This window comes from Caloenas nicobarica, chromosome 3, assembly GCF_036013445.1.
Source record: "Caloenas nicobarica isolate bCalNic1 chromosome 3, bCalNic1.hap1, whole genome shotgun sequence".
NCBI lineage: Eukaryota > Metazoa > Chordata > Aves > Columbiformes > Columbidae > Caloenas > Caloenas nicobarica.
Genome location: NC_088247.1, coordinates 76,942,251 through 76,963,370, shown reverse-complemented (window position 1 = coordinate 76,963,370; position 21,120 = coordinate 76,942,251). Strand labels below are relative to the sequence as shown.

General features: G+C 45.7%; 1 protein-coding gene across 12 annotated transcripts in view; it reads left to right on the top strand.

Moving 5' to 3' along the window:
* The first annotated feature begins 19,135 nt into the window (after positions 1 to 19,135).
* The window catches only part of TRIM67 (tripartite motif containing 67), a 35,718-nt gene continuing 33,733 nt past the window's right edge, over positions 19,136 to 21,120 (top strand). For 9 of the 12 annotated variants that reach the window (XM_065630855.1, XM_065630853.1, XM_065630850.1 and 6 more), the window contains exons 1-2: positions 19,136 to 19,264; positions 19,373 to 20,053. In XM_065630855.1, the coding sequence (XP_065486927.1) occupies positions 19,136 to 19,264; positions 19,373 to 20,053 (810 nt within the window). Of the gene's footprint in view, positions 20,054 to 21,120 lie in introns of all 12 variants that reach the window. The other 3 variants (XM_065630845.1, XM_065630844.1, XM_065630846.1) reach the window with 2 other exon arrangements.

The window sequence follows — 21,120 nt, the reverse complement described above, 5'->3', positions numbered from 1 at the left end:
ATCAAAGCAGCTGATATTTCAAGTAGTGCAAAACCAATCCACCCCTCTTCTTTTCCCTCTTTTTCTGTTAGAAAAGCCTTTCTCAGGCCCTGCAAACTGCATGGTTGCTTCCCTGACTCCTACCAAGCACCTGCCAAGAGAGAGGATGCTCTCTCTCATCACATGCTGAGCTCTTGTTTGCTTCACAACACCGTTCCCCTTCATGGTTTATTGCAGCCAAACATCACTGTCCCAGACAGACACCCAGACCAAGAGCAACACACCTAGAGCACTGGGGCTCAGTTCATCTTCCCTCCCTTGAGTCCCTCCAGCTTTTCAGAGCCGTTCTTCCTCGGCAGAGCCCTTGGGGAAGAAATGTAATGCCAATAGATGTCACTGCCCTGTGGGAATTGTGCTGGAGCACAATGATTCCTGCACCTGTTGTATTATCGGGGACAACTCACACACGTGGCAGGTTCAAACCATGTGATAGTCCAGTCATTTCTTTGCCATTTTACAACTTGGTGCTGTCTGGAGCACGGCACAGACAGAGCCTAAACCAAAAAGCAATCTGCGCTATCTGTTAAGCTTGAGAAAGGAAACAAGCAAACAAACAAAACCAAAAGACTAAAACCCCTGCGGGGGAAATGCGACAACAAATGTCCGCAAAGAGGGGAAGCTGGGAAAACCAAACATCTGTGGTGGAAATGAGATCAGATTGAGCTGGTCGCTGCAGCTGTAATCAGTCACTGACAGGAACAAACAGGTATACAAATGAGTTAGAAGGAAAGAACAGGGATTTCTGAAGTATATTGGACAAGTCTGGAAAAATAAGAGTCATGCTGCCCAGGAAAACGAAACTAGAGTACTCTTTGTCTCTGCTGAATTGGCCAAGGAAGATGGAAGCCTACAGAGACTGCCTGAATAGGAGCCATCAGAAATACGATTGCTAACAATTCCAACACTTGTCGCGAAAATGAACTTTTGATAACATGACATTGTACGAGCTTATTGTTTCATAGACTCCTGTTTCTTTATTTCTGTATGCTTGAAGCATCAGTAACTAGCAACTTTGTACTGATGTATAAAATAGGTATAGTAAAAAAATATATCCTGAAAGTCAGTTTTAAGGCCCATCAATAACTTGATTTCCACTTGTATCCCTAAAAAGTGCTAATGAGACAGAAGTGGTGGAGATTGTTTGCAGCTCTTGAGTTTACAGGTCTGACAGACAAAAGGAACTTGTTCCTTCTCACTCTCCTTACTCTCAGCTTCTTTTTTAGAAACTGTGACAGGGTAAACCAAATGTAATTTATACAAGGCTACAACCCCCTACAGTGTGAGAAATAAGACTTGAGGTACAAGGTATACATGCTTTGGGTTCAACTTATCATTTTTACATGGTCACATTTTAGTGTGCAATTGTGTTTTAATTAATTATGAGTTTTCAGAACTTTTGGGAATATCAGTGACCTGAAATAACTCTAAGATATCTCACAATTCTTGTCTGTTTTCAACTGTAAGCAAATAATAAAAAGAACCAGCTCTTTTATGTTTAAATGATTATGAAAATTTTTAGAATAGAATCGGCATAATTCTGTCAGTGCTCTGAAAATAGGTTACTTGTGTCCTGTGGCACTTGCTCTTTTGATGAAGCCATTTATATTTACCAACTTTATTCTTGTTGAGTCATACTTTGCTATGATATTGCTTTGAGGCAGACAGAGAGGTAAGACAATAATTTTATATCACTTTGGTGAACTGTCATAGATCAGAAGATAAAGAAGTAATAATTTATAAATACTCTGCTTATTTAATCATTTCAGAACTGAAATACTTCGCTGTCTCTGCTCTAGATTTGATTCTGAAAATGAATTACTTTCAATTCTCATTCATGTAATGAAATATCAGCAAAGACCTAGCTAGTTAAAACTGCAAGAAGCATGCAATTTAAGATAATTTCCAAGATTTTCATAGGAAGATGCTTTCTAATATGTTCTGGAGAGCTCTGGCATTCCTAAGAAAAGCCCTACGAAGTCTGATCCAAATTCCATGGAAGTCAGTGACAGTCTGTCCACTGACTTCTACTGTAGAGGCAACTGGGTTAGATCTGAGAACTGAAGTAAGCTCTGTATAGAAGTCCTGTGCACATCCTGCTCATTGAGTGAGTGACGCTCAACCTCAAAGGTGAGCTTACGTCTGTTTTTAGTGGAGGCAGCAGCCTGGTTGTCAAATACATCCCAGCAGCAGCGATGACTCTTACCGTGGTTCATAATACATAAACACAGCACAACATAGAACCAAATCAGTGCACAGGGGGCATTTCTGAAGCCAGCACCAGATGCAGCTGTGCTGTCAAGGGAGGTATGGCCTCGTCAGCTTTTCATCCTGTATGTCCACGCCTTCCTGAAATACAGCTTGAACTGTTCTTGGGGAAAATGAGGTTTTTGGGACTAGTGCAAACCCGTAACATAACAGCCTGAGACAGGTTTACGTAGCCTTGCTGAATCAGTGCTGAATCAGTGATGGTGTTGGGGTTTCTTGTTCACCTGTGGAAGAAAAAAGGGTAGACTGAGCTGGAAATGGTTGGTCACATAGATCATTGTGACCAACCTCTTCTCCCTGCTCTGAAAAAGTGACTGGATGTCTGTGGTTTCTGAATGTTGAGTGTTTCAGAAAAGAGCTGATGAACAAACTTGCTGTCACTCTTTTTCCTAGGGGAGCTAGGTCCTCTGTGCAACACTGGTCTACCAAATAGAGCTGGGAGGTGCATAATAGTCACATATACAAGGATCAAGAAAGACCATGTCATTTGTAATACTATAGCCTGTGTAAAGGAAACCATCAGATAGTTTTACCACAGAAAATGTAGGAAATTTGAAGAAGGATTTTGCTAAATTAAATATTGATAAGGATTTCTATCACTTTTCACAAATAGCCACTAAAATGTTTATTTCTTTTTAGCTGAGGGCAAGCACTTAACATGTGTGATTTACAAATGCTACTTCCCATAGTCAGTGATATCAGATAAGCTGAAGGACTGCAGGTGACTGTGCCCTGGCTTGTTGATGTCAGTTAACATCACTATTACACTGCCGAACACCCAAGCTCTGCAGGTAATGTGTCTTTAGTCTTGTCCTCTTGCCCTGATTGGTTTTCACACTATTACTCCTTGCTAATACAATTGAGCGTACTACAGCCTTTCTCAGTTTTAATCTTCATCTTTCATCTTTCCTCGTGTTTTTTTTTGTGGTGGTGGTGGTGGTTTTTTTGTTTTTTTGGGTTTTTTTGTAGCCATGTAGCAATAGCTTTACCGTTGCAGACTGGAAAGTATGGTTTGATACAATCACTCCTTTCCATCAGAAATTCTCGTAGAAGTGTTAAGTGCTCTGCCACATCCATTTGAGCCTCAGCGTAGCAGGACCACAGCAGAGCAGTCTGGTTGCATAATGCACTTCTCTAAATCAGCTTGAGCAGATGGGAAGGAAAATAGCTTGAGCTAGCACAGTGCAGCTCCCCTTGGGCACTTTTCAGATGGCAGCCTGGCAGTGCCCTACTGTCTTAATTTTGTCCTCTCAGATGGCAGAGGCAGCCTAGCCTGAACAAAGGATTATTCCCTCCGGCTCTTCCTCTCTTCCCAGTTTATAGTGCTGTACAACAACATACTTTTAAACATCACTTATATGGTAATTTTTCTCAATCATCACACATTGCTTCATTTCTACTGGTATTTTGGCAAAAAAATAAAATAATAAAAATTAAACACTCAAATGAAATATAAAGAAGAAGAAAGTAGGTTAAAAGATGACTGAAAATAGTGGTATTAGTAAGTCTTGTTTTATGCTCACCAAGTACAGAGCCCACAGCTGTAAGAAGAAATTAGACCTGGTCAATTTATTAAAAACCCATGATCACCACTGGTTAATTTACCAAAAACAGAAGGAAGGGAACACTACCAAATGACGCTAAACACAACATTTAGTTCAATTCCACTGAAGTGATTTAAGTCATACTGGCATAGATTTGTGTTTAGCTGGCATCATCTGTTCTCTGGTGTAGAAGCAAATAGTTATATTAAAACAGTAGAAAAAATCAAATTAAAGCTGAATGTTGTAATGGCCCTTTGGAGAAAACAAGCTGCCTTTTAAGACAGTTGAAGAAGAATCCATTGGTTTTGAGCAAAAGCTTCGCCTGCAAAATTTCTTGATGTGAAATGAATTGCATACATTAGTTTCAGTAGTGGTGTCATGGGTTTTAAAGTCCCAGGTCAGCTAGTCAGTGAAGGAGGGACACAGCCACAATTTGGCTGGAGGTGCTGCTTGTTCATGCTCCCTCATGCTAAAAGGAGGAAGAGCTCAAGCCTCTTTAGCACCCCTGCCCCAGAGTGAGTCATGGCTGTACCTGAGAACCTGCCCGAAGGGCTACGAGAAGATCGCACACTATTCTCCTGTCCTTGCTCTGCAGCACTGCCTGCCCTCTTTCCCTTCGCGTACTTCACCCAAGACCCAGTTCCTTTCCAGCCCGCTTTCCTCATATAATTTATTGATGTCAGTGGATGGGAAATTGCTAACTACTTTAAGCTTTTATGATTTTCAAAAAGACTACAGCCCTGTGTGCAAAGATATTCCCTTACGTGTGTCCTCTGCAACTTAAATGACGCTAGACCTAGTTTAGGATGATGTCAATGTGGGCCAAAGAACTAATAATGCTACAGAGTGTTTAGGGTGTCAAATACTTTATGGTCTGGAGACAAACACTGACTGTTAGAGAGCAAGGTGCCGAGAGAGATTTAAGCCTTTCAAAACTGACTCGGTCCTGATTGCCTATGTGTGCAACAGTTCGGTTAACTTAACCTTGAATTTTGGGACTCCAATTTCTTTCTATCTTATTTCTTTCCTATGTAGTTTTGTAAGTTTTATACCACTCTGTTCTGTATCACCCTTGCATCTTAACCTGGTGCTGTGTATTCCCTTCACATTTCTGAAACTCCTTTAAATGAGTCATTCCACAACATTTTGCTGTGCTCCCTTTTCTTGCAAAGGTTGGATATATTTATCCCTACCTTTTTGAAGCCTCAGTGTAATGTGAAGCAGCAGGGGAGCCCTTCCAGCTTTTATTTTCTCTGTGGGAGTCCATGCTGGATTTATTGTCTTTGCAGCAGACAATGTGAACAGCCGAGTTCATGATTGACACAGGAGGCTTGAAAGGGCTATCACTATCAGTGCAGGTAGAGCCAATGCATATTTCATCACTTTGGCAGGGCTTTCTATGGATCTTGTGATCTTCGCGGGGATCCTCATGGGAAATTCAGTGAGGAGAGTCTCAGGAGAGGCTGGAAGACAAGAAACATAGGGGCAGCTTTGAGGTGGTTGTGCTCGTGGTGGAAAAGAGATAATGACACTGAAAAAGAACCAGTGAAATAAGAAAAAGGTAAAGAGGGAAGAAGAACCTCTTGTGATGTTAAGACCTCTGCAAGGAAGAAGGAGCTGAGTTCAAAGATCATTGGGGGCTTTGGCTGGTGCAAAGATAATGGGGAGGAATAAGAAAAATTGAAGTGCGTATTTGGGAGATATCACCCCAGCAGCAGGGTGTGGTGTGTAAATAACCAGTGAGACAATAAAGGAAGAAATAAAAAGATAGATGTGGCAAAGGAAAAGTTTGCTGTAAACAGTGCTGGGAAAAATAACATCCTTAAAATAGTTATTAAAATGGTCAGCAAGGCAGAAAGGAGAAGCTGAAAGAAGGGGGAAAAGAGAAAAACAAGAACAGCAATGCTGAAATGCATGCAGGGGAGAGGGGCCTGTGATTCCCCTATTTCTTCTCAAATTTCTGCTAATGTACGGGGCGAAGAGCTCTTATTTTTCCATTCACATCTCTCTGTCTGCAATTTTGCATGCAGCTCTTCTATGTTTACCCACGTATAAGTGACTTACAGATGGGGCTACCCCATTTTGCATCACCCCTGAGAGTTTTCAGAGAAGTTACAGCCTCAGCAGAACACAGCTGTCAAAACCATCTGATGGTTTGCTGCAGCATGAGCAGTCTGATGTTCAGTAACTGATGGATGTTTCTGATACTCCATTTTTTAACAGTTGCAGGAGTTTCTTATTTACTTCTGAATATACCTCAGGATTTGATTTTTGACTGCCAAAGAGTCAATTCTTTTATTAAGAGCTGCTGGGGGTTTCCCAGTGAAGACCTCTGCTGTGCCATGTCCTAGTCAGGCAAGGACTGTGGAGTGGCTTTCAGGGAAAGGTTACGATTTCATCTCTTTTCCCAGGTCTTCATCTGAAGGAACATGGAAGGAATGAATAGACGGGAGATGTGTTTATTTTGGGAAGTACTGTGTCTTTTTCTCTCTCTGAGAGGGAATACATTTGGTGATGTGTTATTGTTAAACTATATACGTGCTCTCTGAAGAGTCTTGTACACAATGTACTGTATCTGTAAGAGGAATAAGCAGCTACGTGCTGGTACAAAGCCGGGATCTGTAATAAGAGCTCAGCTCTTCATTGACAAGGGAAGTACAAGTGACATTTGTGCAGGACTTTGCAGCAGCTTCTCACACAATATTAAACAGACTGAGAAAAACCAGCCCTTGAAGAACAGATGAAGACACGTTCCTCAGGGATTACGGTGTGACAAGACTTCAGAAGCAGCGTGCAGCATCAGTAGCCAGAGTTCCGAGAGCAATAACAGTCCTCTTGCCCAAGGCACTGCCATCAAAAATGGGCAGCCTGCCGCTGTAAAACTGGGCGGGGAGAGAATAAAAGACAAACCCTGACATTTGGAAATTAGTCAGCCACTCTGTTTCACTCCTGCCTGCCTGTTTGGCAGTGGAGCAGGCTGGTGAAAATGTTCCTCTCTTCACAGACAGTTTGGAAGCAAACTGGCAGATCTGCAATTGGAGCCTGTGTCAGCATTACCTTCAATCAAAATGCTTCACTAAAGGATTTGCTTTCATATCACAAAAAAATAAAGGCTTGGCTTAATGTTTCCCCCCGTTTTGTCCTTGTCTTGCTCCTTCCCCTGGAGGAACCCTGCGCACACCCCAGTGAAGGGGAGGCAGTTTCAAACAAGCTTCTCACAAAAGAGCCACACTCCTCTCCCAGAACTTGTACCTGCCTCCCCCCGGTTCAGTCCCATCCCACAATTCTCCAAGGCACCCAACTGATGTTCAGTATAAATCGCTTCCAATCCCCAAATCTGTTTTATGTCCATTTATAGCGCAAACACAAACTCCAGGCTTTTTCTTCTCCAAGCTGTTTGCTCATCTCTATATCAAATGCTGCCTTTGCAGAAATTTGCATCCCAATCACCTTTCTCTTCTTCCTCCCTCTCTCACGGTTTTCTCCCTGCAGTACCACATGTGGCTCAGGCTCTTATTGTCTCCTCGGCCTCCTTCTCTTCAGAGGTCATAAGTCCTCCAGGTGGAGGAAGCTGCTGCTGAGAGACGAGGAAGAGCTAAGAAGTGGTGAACCCCTTGCAAATCATAGAATCATAGGATGTCCTGAGTTGGAAGGGACCCACAAGGATCATGGAGTCCAACTCCTGTCCCTGCATAAGACCCTGGAGATGGGTCTTCTCAGCTCTCTGGTTGCTCTCAGATGTGCTGCTTGTCAGTCTTGCAGCTCTTGGGAGAAAGTGGTAGAGGGGCTTTTTTTTTAGTCTCTGTTTGGCAGGCAACCAGGTAGTCAGGTAGGGCAGTGGGGTGAGTGGCTACAAATTAAAAAACAAATAAATATCTGAAGTCACTGGAATAAAGTTGCACAAAGCCACAGAGTGATTGTGAGAGATGATTCAGACAGCTTCACTCTATGGTAAGCTTCATCACCTTGGAAAATAGGTTTTTGCTGTTGGTGTAATAGAAGTGTTGGGCTTTGACAAACACGTCTTTCAAGTTCTTGTTTCTTCTTCCTCTGACAGAGCTCTCTTTCAATAATTCAAAGAAATTCTCTTTGGGAGCTGCATTTCTGTATTGGAATAATTAGGATCTGAGATTATTCCTATAAATGGTTAGACAGTGTGGCATCAATCACGTCTGTCAGCAAGACTTAACTCTGCTGTAGCAGCAGGAGTATTGGCTCAGCAGTGGTCTGCAAACACAAGAGAAGCAACATAGGTAGGAGACAAAACAATTTATTAGACCAAATGATAGACCTGGTGAAAGGCCTTTGTATCACAAGTTGCCCATTTTCTCCAATAGTGTGTGCCAGTCTAATAAAAGACAGGATTTCTTCCTCCTAGCCGTGTGTTGCTCACATTACCTGTGCTTTGATCAGGGCCTGCAGTTCGCTTCAAACACTTCCCCAGGACATTTGCTTGTTTTAATCACCACTGGCTGTCTCTTTTGCTATCAAAGGAGCCCCTTTTGCTAGCTTTTGATATGGAGAATGCATTACCCTGTAATCAAAGTGATATTTAACTCATCCCTGAGCATCTGGCAAGAAACCTTGAACGGCAGTTACTGGCTAAATGTAAAATACATATTTATTAACAGCTGTGCAGGCTGAGGTGTAGGACGGTTGTGTATATATGTATGTATATATTTTGTCATGCTGTATTTGTATTGCTGGAATGTGAAGGCAACTGCTTTTTTATATTCCAGATTCAAGGCATCCTATCTTTACTTTTTAAATGCAGATGCGAAATTAAAAAAAATATTGCACAGGAAAAATAGAATTTCTTTTTATATAATACCATTCAACTGACCATCTTAGAACATCACAAAACCACACTTTAGTACCTACAGTGATCTTGTGATTATCATTATAATTATCAGTATTGGACTGACAAAAGGCTCAGTAAAAATATTTGAAATTTGAAATATTAAAGAGGAAGAGGCAAATGGAAGGCAAGTACCTTTCTGGTCTCACTGAGGTCACTTCATCAGCCTCTTCCAGAATTCCCACAGACCTCATTCACCCCTGAGTCCCACCCGCCCTCTCTGGGTTTTGGTGGAGCTACGGAAAAGCAGGCTGAAATTACTCAGAGCTGATCAACGGGTCTGTCCTATGTACATATACTCACATAGAACAGGTTTACATGCATGAAAAAGATTTTTTACTATTTTGAGACCCCTGCTGTCTCAAGTAATGACTGCACCAATGATGTCACTACATGTAGGTCCAATCTGTGTATCACCCAAGTTTTAGCTTAGAATATGTTTTGCCCGAGCAGATGTTTGTCAGTGGCAGCTGTACCTCAGATTGAAATATAATTACAGCTTCTGCTCAATAAATGGTTGAACACACTGTCCTACACAACAAGCCATGAAGTGAGCCATCTGGGTTTAGTAACAATTACTGAGAAGACAAGGCAGACCTGGGGATGTGTTTCAGCACACGCGAGGTAATAGAGGGGACCAGTGCCCCCAGTGGGGCTGGGGTTGGAGCATCTCTGTGGCCTGGAGGAAGGTTCCACAGCCACGCGGCTGCTCCTGGCCCAACGCCTGGGACAGGCACCATGGAGAACCTACCATCTCATTGAACCCCCGGGCAAGATGATGACAGGAGAGATTAAGGGCTCCCCAGACAAGGATGCGTGGCCTATTTCAGTGTATTTATAGCGTAGCCTTTCTTTGTTCTGCTCCGTGTCCTTGAGAGATGAGGGTCAATTAACTCTGAATGTCAGAGCTAGCATTGCTACTTACAGGCATCGGATGAACAGAAACAGCTGTCAGCAAGGCCAGAAATAACCTGATGCCCAGAAGCAGGCAGGACAGTGAGTAGAGTAGGGATCTGTTGTACAAACTGGTATTTTGCCAAAAGAATGATGCCCCCATCTCCTCTGGTGTCCGTGCGTGGAGCACCTCTCCAGCCCCTAGCCAGAGGTGCCACTGTCACTCTAGCAGGCAAAGTCCCCAGAGACAGCATTTGCCCCATCCAGTTTGACCCATCTGAAGGGTGGGTGTCAGGTGTAACCTCGCCAGCTGCCTGGGGTGGCACAGGAGGGTAGGTGGGTGGCTGGTCCCCACGGCTGGAGTTGTCTGTCCTGTGACAGGATGGGCTGCGCTCTTGAGGTGAAATGGATCCCACCCTCCATTGCTGCCCTCTTGCTTGTGGGCCTGTGCTGTGTGCAGATCACGAATGGAGACTCAGTTTTACCAAATCAGAAAAACAAACAAACAAACCAAAACAAAAACAACCCCCAAAACAAACGACCCCCCCCAAACAAACAACAACAGCATTCAAATTGGAGACATTCCAATTATCAGGAGCAAATAGGAATCATCGCACTCTCCTCGTGCAAAGCATTTGCAGTGCTGCTAAATGAGCCACTGCAAACATTGTAATGCTCCACTGACTTTTTGTTACTCAGCAACTACTGTGGTGGTTCAGCAGCAAATAGGCTAAATTGCATTTTCCTAGCAGAAAAATAATGAAAGAAAATGGAAAGCTTGAGATCTAGAAAGGGACCGATGGCACCGCAGGAGGGAAATGAGGAGCAAATGGAAATTTGGCAGTCTGGAAAGGTTAGGTTGCAGGCAGACCACTCAGAAAGGGATCGGGGTTGACCATCCTATTAAGAGATCAAGGGAAGACAAGTTGTGAAGCCAACAAGAATAATTTACAGGAAGGCTAGTGAGAGGGAGAGATTAGGATGGCACAGCATACTACTAGGGCAGTGATCTCCCTGGTTTGGGGCAAAGGAGTTTGGTAGGACTGTTATAAACTTAATCTTCCCTTTAGCTGAACAATTATAAATGATGCCAACACACACTTTGAAGAGACATGATTTCTGCTTGCAGTTAAAAACTGTTTGAATCCTAGGGGCAATATTGCAAATTAAAAAAATATTACAAATGAGTGGTTGGCCAAATCCCCACTGCTCTGCCTCTGCAGGCGGGGGAGCCAACGTCCCTTCGCTGCACGAGGGAGTGTTCATGCACAGCCAAGAGCGTGGGTCCCTGCACGCACTGCTCCTGCTTGGAGCTGCCTCCCTAGAAATCCATGTGTGCTCATCCATGGGAGCAAAGCCTTGCATGCACTGAGACGGTACATGTGCAGCTGTCTACAAAACTAAGAGAGTTATTTTAGTTCCTCCACCTGCCTTAACCTATTTTTCCTCTTCCTCAAATCCTTCTCAGCATTTTTTTTTCCTATCTCTTTTGTTGCACCCCTGTTTTGTAGTTTTCCCCCTGTATCCATTACTGGCTGCTGTCAAAGACAAGTGGGACGAGGTTCGTCGTTAGGCTGATGTAATATGACCTTTTTTAATGTTCTTCCTTAGGTAATGGCTTGCTAAAAAATAAATCAATTAGTAAAAGGACGAATTAATTAATCAGCTGGGGTTCTTTTTTCCTTGTGTAACATAAGAGCATGTATGTTACATTTCATTTGAATTAAGGCTATAATCATGTACACATTGCTGAAACTGCTATGTTTCAAAAAGTGGCCTTATTATTTTCTGCATATTTTTCTTTGTGTGTGGAGTTTTTTCTTCCTGTTAAATTGCATATCCATGGAGGATTTGGGGGCACTCAGCCAGTCAATCCAATTTGGAGTTGGATGGTGGTTGTAGTGGGCTAAGTCCCTTATCTGTCCCCTTCAGCTGTTTTACTTCTCTGCTATTGATGGAAACATAAAATTAAAAGTGGAATCAACTCAGAGGCAAGAGCCCAGCAAGAGACATAGGAGGGAAAAGTTGAGGGGGGAGATTCTGACTAATCTCTCTGCAGCTGGGGTGATGTGCTGACAGATTTGGTTTTAAATGTGCATGCAGTAGATTGGGTATTTCACAGATCTTGCCATTTCAGTTATCTTTGTGGGTATCAAAGCAAGTATAAGAAGAAAACTGAAATCTGATTGGTAATGGTTGCAAACCTCTCTGTTGTGCTTCTGCTTGGGGGCTGGCATTAGGCAATGCACACTCACAGATAAAATCTCTTATATGAGGGCTTCTCCCCAGGGAGGATCCTCAGCCTCTTGTATCACTGCCATGTGAAAAAGAAAATGCCATGGTCAGCATCGTACCCCATCGCTGGCTGCTCCTGCTTCTCTCGAATGAAGGTTTTTTGCCATGGCCAGTATGGAGGACTGATGGGACAAACCCCACCTCTTTGTGTAGGAGTCATGTTCTCCAGAACAGTTCCCTCTTGTCCATGGGGGAGACAAAGGTGCACCTGAGGCTGGGCTCGGTGTGAGGTGGGGAACAAGCAGAGTATGGGAAGGGAGGGGTGTCTGTCTGTGAGACGAGTGGTGGTAGAAGGGCAGAAAAGCTGCAATGGGTGTCAGGAGGGGAGGGTGAAGAAACTTTATGTGCAACAAGGAGAGAGTGAAGTGAAGAGTAGCAAGGGAAAGCAGCATAAGGAAGAGGGAAGCAGAATCTCTGTGCTTATTTAACAGTATTAAAAGATACTATCATAGATGAAAAGAAAACGTAGCAAAGGGAAAGAGAGAACAAAAGCAGAAGTAAGTAATTTTTCAAATCAGAAAATGTAGTGCTATATGCAGCAATAAAACACAGTGCTGGTGTGAGGGCGATTGATTTGGCTGGCTTCCCTTTCCTCCCTCCTACTAGGCAGCTCAGCGAGCTATGGAAGAGAGGGCCACATCAAACTCAGGTAGGTGAGGCATTGTGCTGATGAAAAAAGGTATATAAAGCTTGGCATCTTGTGGACTTGCCTCCCCACTTGATTGATGCTGATGTCTCAGGTCACAGATGTTGCTCTTTGGATCTGGTACAAATTCCCAGTGGTGCTGCAAGGGGACACTCCTCCCCGCCCCTGTTCTTGTGCAGGCACGGGCATCTCTGAATCGAAATACTGATGCTGAAAACAAACCGTCCTTGGCTGGATTAATTCTTGTGGCTGTGTGGATGCTACCGTGAGTGCAGGAGAGGCAATGAGAATGAGTGACTAGGGCTGGTGGCAGAAAGGACCCCCTTTACCAGCGATGACAGAAATTTATGCCAGATTACAGTGCTTGTCTCCTCACCAACTGGCAGGACATGAGTGCCCATACCCATAAGAGGCCTCTGGTGCATTACAATATAGCAGTTCTTGTTTACTTAACAGAAACCAAGTTAAAATGAGAAAGGGAAGCCTAAGGCAACCCCCTGCAACCTGTCAATCCAGGCCTCACTCACAATTATAATCTCCTTCATTTCTCCCCAGCGATGCTGCTTTCTTGGCTCCTACCCCTTGTTTATTCCATGCAGCTTCCATACCTCTTGATTTTCAATGCTCCTGGGCGGTTTTGGTCAGACCCATTAGAACTCCAGTAGCTACAGACAAGGCAGATTTCACAGGTCGCCTGGTCTTTCAAATACACGTTCAGGGCATGGTTTCTGGAGACCTTATGGGAGGCTCTGATCTTGAGCTACCTGCAGAATTGAAAAGGAAAGCCCATCTCTTAAGGTAGTTATAGATCCTTTATGGCTTGGGGACATTTCCTCACTAGTTGTCTTTTGCTAAACAACAGTAGCACTTTTTATCTTTTCTTATGTACAGCAAAGCTGTAGCAAATTTACTTAGGCCTCTCTTCTAGATAAAAGACCTTTCTGTGTGAGTGAAAATGGATCAGGTCCCTAGACCAGTTCACAGAATACTGCCTGTCCTTTCAGGGAGAAAACTTCACCACCCCCTTTAAGTACTTATTTTCTTTACATGTGGAGAGATTGCCACATGGTGGCAATTTACCTCCACTTTACAACTGTATATACGAGTACCTAACCCAGCCCAGCCTCTTTTCCAACTGTGCTTCTTTCAGCCCACCTTGTGCTTTTAGGAAACGCTGGCACCTCAATGTTGATCACTTGCTCTTCCTTTGGTTTTGTCAGAGGTGTGTGTCCCCCTTCTGTTTTCCCTTCCCCCAGTGCATAGGATGCCATTACTTTTTCCTACCTCTTTCCAGTCTTCCTGCCAAAAGGGAATATTTGGACAAGTTTGGATTTTATCTAATCCTTGGCTAGTTTTTTAAAAAGCCAGATACGCTTCTTTCCCTTACAGGCATGAGTGGGATGACCATGGGGACAGCTGGGGAGAGCAGGCAACCGAGGCAGGAGAGGGTTAAGGCAGACCGCCAGTCTGTGCCCAGGACAGATTCCTACCACCCTCTCCTCTATAATAACCACACTGTGAAGATTCTGACCATGATCCCATCATCAATGGTGCCCTGAAATGGGTCCAAAGGAGGGCACAACTTCCTGCTCTCCTTTCGAGCAGCTGCTCAGGGTCCAGCGCCTCTCAAAAGAGCAAGCACCCTTCTGAGGATGCTGCCTGCAGGTTGAACTGCAGCAGTGAAGGAAATGATCTCACTCCACTGCAGGAACAGCAATGAAGAGAGGGCTCCTTGCACAGCAGAAAAGCCAAGATGTCCTTGGAGTAATTCCAGGGGCTTGCAGGCCAAGGTATTTTTACAACATCACAGAAACACGAGGTCTTATTTCTCAAGAGTCCTGATTGTAGGTTAGTGCCTTTTGTGCTTTCTTTTCAATCCAAATTCATTAAGAAGTATTGAAACCAACCTTTTGCTGAAATTTGTCCGTGCCAACCTACCACTTTTTGTTGGCATATATGTTTAAAGCAGTATTTTCCTCTGTATCGAATTTTATTCACAGATTGCTGAAACAGATTCAGAAGTGTGAGTATTTGTCAAGCAATGTTTAGGGTCGAGCATAATTTTTTGCCATTTAACCATCATAACAAGTATATACTCAGCAGACAGTCTGGATAAAATTCCATTGTATAGAATTGTCCTCTGTTGTGAATTATATCTTTTTATGGCTTTTTATTCCTCTGACAGAGGAAATTCAATATGTAGCTGCATTTCTATTACAGATACAGCCTCTGGTAGCCAACAGATAAGCTTTTTATCAGCAGCCATGCTTCTGTGGCACTCTTCTGGGCTCCTGCCAAGCTCTGCCTTCGTTCCTTTCATGAACAGATCAATGTGCAAACATTTGAAAACCCTAAGTAACAGAATAGCTACTTGAATGCATGCTCAAAAAAAAAACCCCAGAAGCAAACCAGTTTCAAAACTGTTACACCTACATAATGTATCTAATGTAAATATACAAAACCAAGGAAAGAAGGGAAGGTGTAACACAAAGCTACCATTTCCAACGCTGCCCTGCCCCGCAGACCGTATGCATCAGCTTTTCCTCTGAGCCATGGTGAAAGCCTGCCCTCCCATGCCTCTTGGCCACATCACCCCTCACACACAACATGCAACACCAGCATCAGCTGGAGCTGGTAATGTTGGGAAGAAGAGTCTTGGTAAAGAACGTGATGAAGAACAAGCAAAGAGGAGAGATTAGAGTGTGGTGTGTTTTTTGTCATGCGTAAGAGCAATGCCAAGGGGTGTGTGGGGGGCGTGTAACAAACCACACAGCCACTGGTTACTACTCCAGCCTAAAATTCAGAGATGACCAGCCACTGCAGCTGTGTTGGCCACAGTGGCTGCTGAGGGCATCCTCCACTGATATTAAGCACTCTGCATTTATAACAAGACAGCAAGGCTCTTCACCTTACACTGCCATACAAGCTGCTGGCATTAGCCCAGGTGCATTTTGTCTTCTCTGCTCTTGTGAACTCTCTCTCTGTCCTTCTTTTTGCAATGGAACAAGCACCTGTGGAGATAAGATCCCTTTTTACTCTGTTACCCTTCAAACCACAGGATGTGTGCTTGGAATGATGCCCGTTAGCAGGAGCAATGCTGGAATACTGGAATCAGAAAGCTCTCCGTGGGGAAACAGCAGTGGTAAAAGAAAACTGAAGGAAGTGATGGGACCTGGGTAGATAACTATCGAAGGAAAAAAATGAGAAAAGAAAGAGGGAAAACTAACTCGAAAGGGATTAATGTGTAAAGGCAGTATAAAATATAAAAAGGTACAAGAAAAGGAACAGGAAAATGACCAAAAAAAAAGAAAAAAAAAAAAGATTAATCAAATCTCTCTCCTCACTGAGGGGTTGGAGGGGTTGTACTGCAACCTGCCTTATCTTTTTTTTTTTTTCTAATATAAATTTATAAATAAACTTCATTGGCATTTTTCCTGTCAGGGGGGACATAAAAGATGCTAATAAGTTCTTACAGAGGGTAAATAGTTTAAGGTGATGATACTAGTGATACTGATGTACTAAAATAAAGATCAAAGCCAAGACTTCTGGAATAGGGTTTCTAGGTTATCCACACTCTGTTACAGCTCTAACAGATTAAAGACTCATTTGAACATAAAAAGACAAAAAACCATAGTGATCATCTCCATTACAAAACTGGCTTGATTACAAAACATAGTAAAGGCCCGATTCTATCAGGCTCAGTGCTTTATGATTAGCTCCATTAAAATCAGTGGGATCAACTTGGTGTGATCTGTTCCTCAGGAAGAGTCAGGGTGTCCAAAGTCAGTCTGCTCAAGTTCAGTGGCATTTTTCAACACTTAGATCATTTTCTGTTCTGGCCTCTGGAGCAGTAAGGATGACAGCGGTGTTTTGACAGTTCGCCTCCATCGTCGTCAGTGCACTTACAGTATATAGATAAATACTTGTCATAAGGAGGAAAATCTGTGCTCTGCAACCTAAACCCATCAGAGCATTGAGTATTGCTACAGTAGGTGCTAGTTCCACCAGAGGTCTGTGGTGCCGTGGGGACGAAGGTTTCTGCATTCAAACTCTACAATTCCTGGGAAACGAGCTGTTCTGGTGTCAGTGGCATAGTAAACGGGGGCACCGGACCACACAGCTCTCCCTGCTCTCAAAGCCATAGCTCTCCTCAGCATAAATGTTTCAGACAAACTTTGAAAGCAGGTGAAAAAAGACCCTGAATGAAGTAAAAGTCACACCACAGTACAGAGAAGACCACATCACTTTTTGATCTCTGTTTTGAATGTCATCTTATGGCAATATGTCCTCAGGCTAAGCCAGGTTTGTGGAGAGGAGGAGAAAAGTTCAGTTTGAAAGAGAGTGGTTGTACTTCAGAGATTGTTTCTTTCTTGCCATTCCCCTCTGTAGTCAAGCACAAACAATTGGAGGATTTGAAATAAACTCTAGAGTAGCATTCAAAATAGAAATGTAGAATTCAGTATATTAGAACTCTGGAAGTTGGAAGCCTTGGCTAAAAAGCATCTGTGAAGGGGAGCTGGACAGGTTCGGTGTTGCTACCTTTACATTTCCACCAGTTCCTGACTGATACACCCACTTTTGCTCAGATGTCTCCGACCTGATGCTACCATTACACACGTTATGATCACTGGCACCTTACACACAGGACGTGTAAAGAAAGAAAGCAGAAGTCCAGTAAAAAGCTACCATGCCTTTCTAATTACCTTTAGGATTATGGCTTCCAACATAGGCATGAAATTTTTGACTTGGATTCACCTATAGGTCTGCAAGGAATCTTTAGCATACATCCACTCCCACTACTGACAGACGGTAGAGCAGAGAACAGAGACTATGAAGATCACAGCATTCCACTCACAGCTTTTCCTTGCAAAGTAGTAGCATAAGGTAACTGTGAAATCAATGGTGTTTCAGAACATTTCTTGCACTGCTGAGGTTTCTGGCTGGAGGTAGCCAGTCAGTCAGTGAATCAACTCTCAATCTTGGCACAGAGGTCACATAAAAGAAAAAGATACCTAGCCAGAAGAAAAGCAGGTTTATGTGGGTCAGCTCTGTTTATTTTGTGCACCAGAGAACAAACCTGCTCCTTTCCACCTTGAGCTGGGGAAATACAAAGCTTTAAACCCCTCAGGACTTTTTTCCCCTCAGCTTGTCGTGAGAATTGCTAGGCAACATACAAGGAAAACAGTGGAGAGGAAAGACTAAAAAAAAAAAAATATATTCCTCCTCTCTGTCCCCATTCCTCCTTTTCTATGCTTCAACAGTTTTAATAATCTGGCAAAACCAAAACCTGAAACTAGAAAATCCTTTCTTACCAAGTGTCACAAAATGCTCATAATGTACTAAGCAACATTATGATGAGAGGTGATGTATTTAATATGTTCTGGATTAGTTTGTTTTTGTTTTTCACTTGATGCCAGTTAGTTCTGCATTTTAAAACAGCTGCTCTGAAACAACAAGCCTGCATTTTAAACCAAACAAAAAAATTAGGATCTGCTTATGGAACTGAAGTTAATACAGAAGTGGCTTTTAAACAAGACAGATGAATAAAATAATAATAATAATGATGATAATAAAGCAGTGAAATCACTTCTGTGTATAATCTCTTCACTACGAAAACAAACCACTGTTACATCCACGCTAAGCATATGTAAACAAAACAGATGGAGGATTTCCCACTGCTGGTTTCTTTCTTCTAAGGATGGTTATTTTCAGTTCATAAACTCTCAGCTGTCATCCCTGATTTATCTTCGCAGCACATTTCTGTTGGGGTTACACAGCTAGAGTTGGGCGATGTGGCACGTCTCCCCACCCGCTACACTCTCCCGCCCCTTCCAGCCACAGCGTTTGTAACCAGGGTTCGCGTTTCTCTCTTAACCCCTTTTTCATTCTTCCCTCTAACAGAGTCTGACGTTTAGAGCATCTCGGTTGTGCTCCAGCACGGTGAGATCTGTGTGAAGGAGAGGCACCCTTTTAGTTTCTTGGCAAGTGTCCTCCTTTCTCCTTTCCGCGGGGAGGGGAGAAAGGGCTACTAGGGATAACAAAACCCCGCCTGCGTTCAGTTCGCTACCCAAACAATGGCTTTATTTAAACATATAAAGCCATCGCTGGCTAGAGATCCTTTAAAAAATGTTTTCGCCGTCCCCAGCCGTAGAGAGAGCGATCACTTATTTGCTGGAAAGGGCTCCTCCCGCCCCTTCCTACTCCTGCCCTCCCTCCTCCCCCCGCCTCCCTTCCCCATATATTATTACTCTATGCGTCCAACGCCAGAAGAGCCTCACGGAGGTTCCCGCCCGAGCCGCGGCCGGGACTGAGCCCTCCGCCCGCCCCGCGCAGCCTCCAGTCGCCGGGAGGCTCCTCCGGCCGCGGCCCCGGCCCCGGCGCTGCCCGGCCCCGCCGCGCGGAGCTGTCTACCCCGCCGAGTGCTGAACCGCCCGGCGCGGCAGCCGCGGCCGGAGCCCTCCCGGCCTCGCCGCGGCGCCCGGAGGGGAGGTAGGCGGCGAGGGGCGTCGCGGGGGATGGAGGGAGCCGGCGGCGACCCTGCGCCGCCCGCCTGAGCTGGCCCGCACCCCGCACACACAAAGCGGCGCCGCGGCCATGGAAGAGGAGCTGAAGTGCCCGGTGTGCGGCTCGCTCTTCCGGGAGCCCATCATCCTGCCCTGCTCGCACAATGTCTGCCTGCCCTGCGCCCGCACCATCGCCGTGCAGACCCCGGAGAGCGAGCAGCACCTGCCGCCCCTGCTCCACCCGCGAGGCCCCGCGGCCCCCGCAGCCGCCGCCGCCGCGCCGGGGCCGGGAGCGGCCGCGGGCCCCGCCGCCTGCCCCGCCGCCTGCCCGGACTCGGAGTGCGCGGCCGGCGGCGGCGACCACGCGGACAAGCTGAGCCTGCACAGCGAGACCGACAGCGGCTACGGCTCCTACACCCCCAGCCTGAAGTCTCCCAACGGCGTGAGGGTGCTGCCGCTGGTGCCGGCGCCCCCGGGAGCGGCAGCGGCTCCGCGGGGCGCCGGCCCCGCCAGCTCCTCCCTCACCTGCCCGCAGTGCCACCGGAGCGCCTCCCTGGACCAGCGCGGCCTCCGCGGCTTCCAGCGCAACCGGCTGCTGGAGGCCATCGTGCAGCGCTACCAGCAGGGCCGCGCCGCCGCCGCCGCCGCCGCCAAGTGCCAGCTCTGCGACCGCAGCCCGCCCGAGCCGGCCGCCGTGCTGTGCGAGCAGTGCGAGGTGCTGTACTGCTCCGCCTGCCAGCTCCGCTGCCACCCGGCCCGCGGGCCCTTCGCCAAGCACCGCCTGACGCCGCCGCCCGGACAGCCGGGCGCCCCCGGCGGCGACGGCAGCGGTGGCGGGAAGGGGGCGGGCGGCGGCCGCAAGGTGCCGACGTGCGCCGAGCACGACCTGGAGAACTACAGCATGTACTGCGTGAGCTGCCGCAGCCCCGTCTGCTACCAGTGCCTGGAGGAGGGCAAGCACAGCAAGCACGACGTGAAGGCCCTGGGCGCCATGTGGAAGCAGCACAAGGTGAGTCCCGTTGGCCAGCCAGGAGCCAGGGCAATGCTGGGTCCTGGGATTTGTTCATCCCAGTGCCCCGACATCCACTTGGAGTTTGTGAGACATAAGGCCACTTCACATCCATCGTCCTCCCAGACTTTTTTTCTCATGGCTCGGTGCTCTTAGGTCTCCGATCTTGCCTGACTACTCAGTGATCCTGCAGCCTCTGGTCAGGGTTACAAAACCCACAGACTCCCTCCCATGTTGGCCTCACCTTATCTCAGCCAGCAAATCTCAGCCTCAGCCAAGCCTCAGATACCTGGGATTAGTGAGTCTGTCACACTAACTTGTTTGCTTTCCACAGGGTCCTTGGCCATCCCGTCCTCTTGCAGGAGGCAGCAACTGCCTGTGAGGAGACGGGGCGGTCATTCCTTCTTTTCACCCAGGACTCAGTGGGAGCTGCTACAGCCGTTTCCCACCACATGTCAATGTGGGAGAGTGGCCTAGAGCCACCTGAATGTTTTAGAGAGGAAAGCATGACGTGGAGGATCATAGGACATGATGTTGCCTCCTGGGCCTCAAAGAGGCCTCCCCTCCCACACGGTTCCCAAAGAGACCAGGAGGAATTGCCGGAGGGACCTTCATGATGAGTAAGGAATCGTAGGATGGATGTGGTCTGAGAACAAGTAAAACTTTTTCTAATTCACATGATGTCACGGTCTGTCTGATTCATGCTTCCCTGCAAGCGATGCTCCTTAGTCTTCCCTGGAGCCCCCATGGGAAGACTTCAGAGCCAGCCGTCTTGCAGCACGGCAGTTTGCGGAGTTCTAGTAGAGCTGCTGGGTCATTTGGCCACACTCTCCTTGTTAAAAATAAGACTTTGCAACCATTTGAATAAAGAGCAAGACATGACCTTAGAAGTTGAGAAAGTATATGAAGTTAGCTCATTCTTGCTAAGAAAGGTGGACCCTGGACAAATGATGAGTTAAAATGTATGAACGTACAGAGGGGACTTCCAATACCTGAGTGCTGAGAGCAGTGCTTTGGAGCTTCCTGCTGTACTGGGGGGAAAGGACTTCCCCCACAGCTGTGCAAAA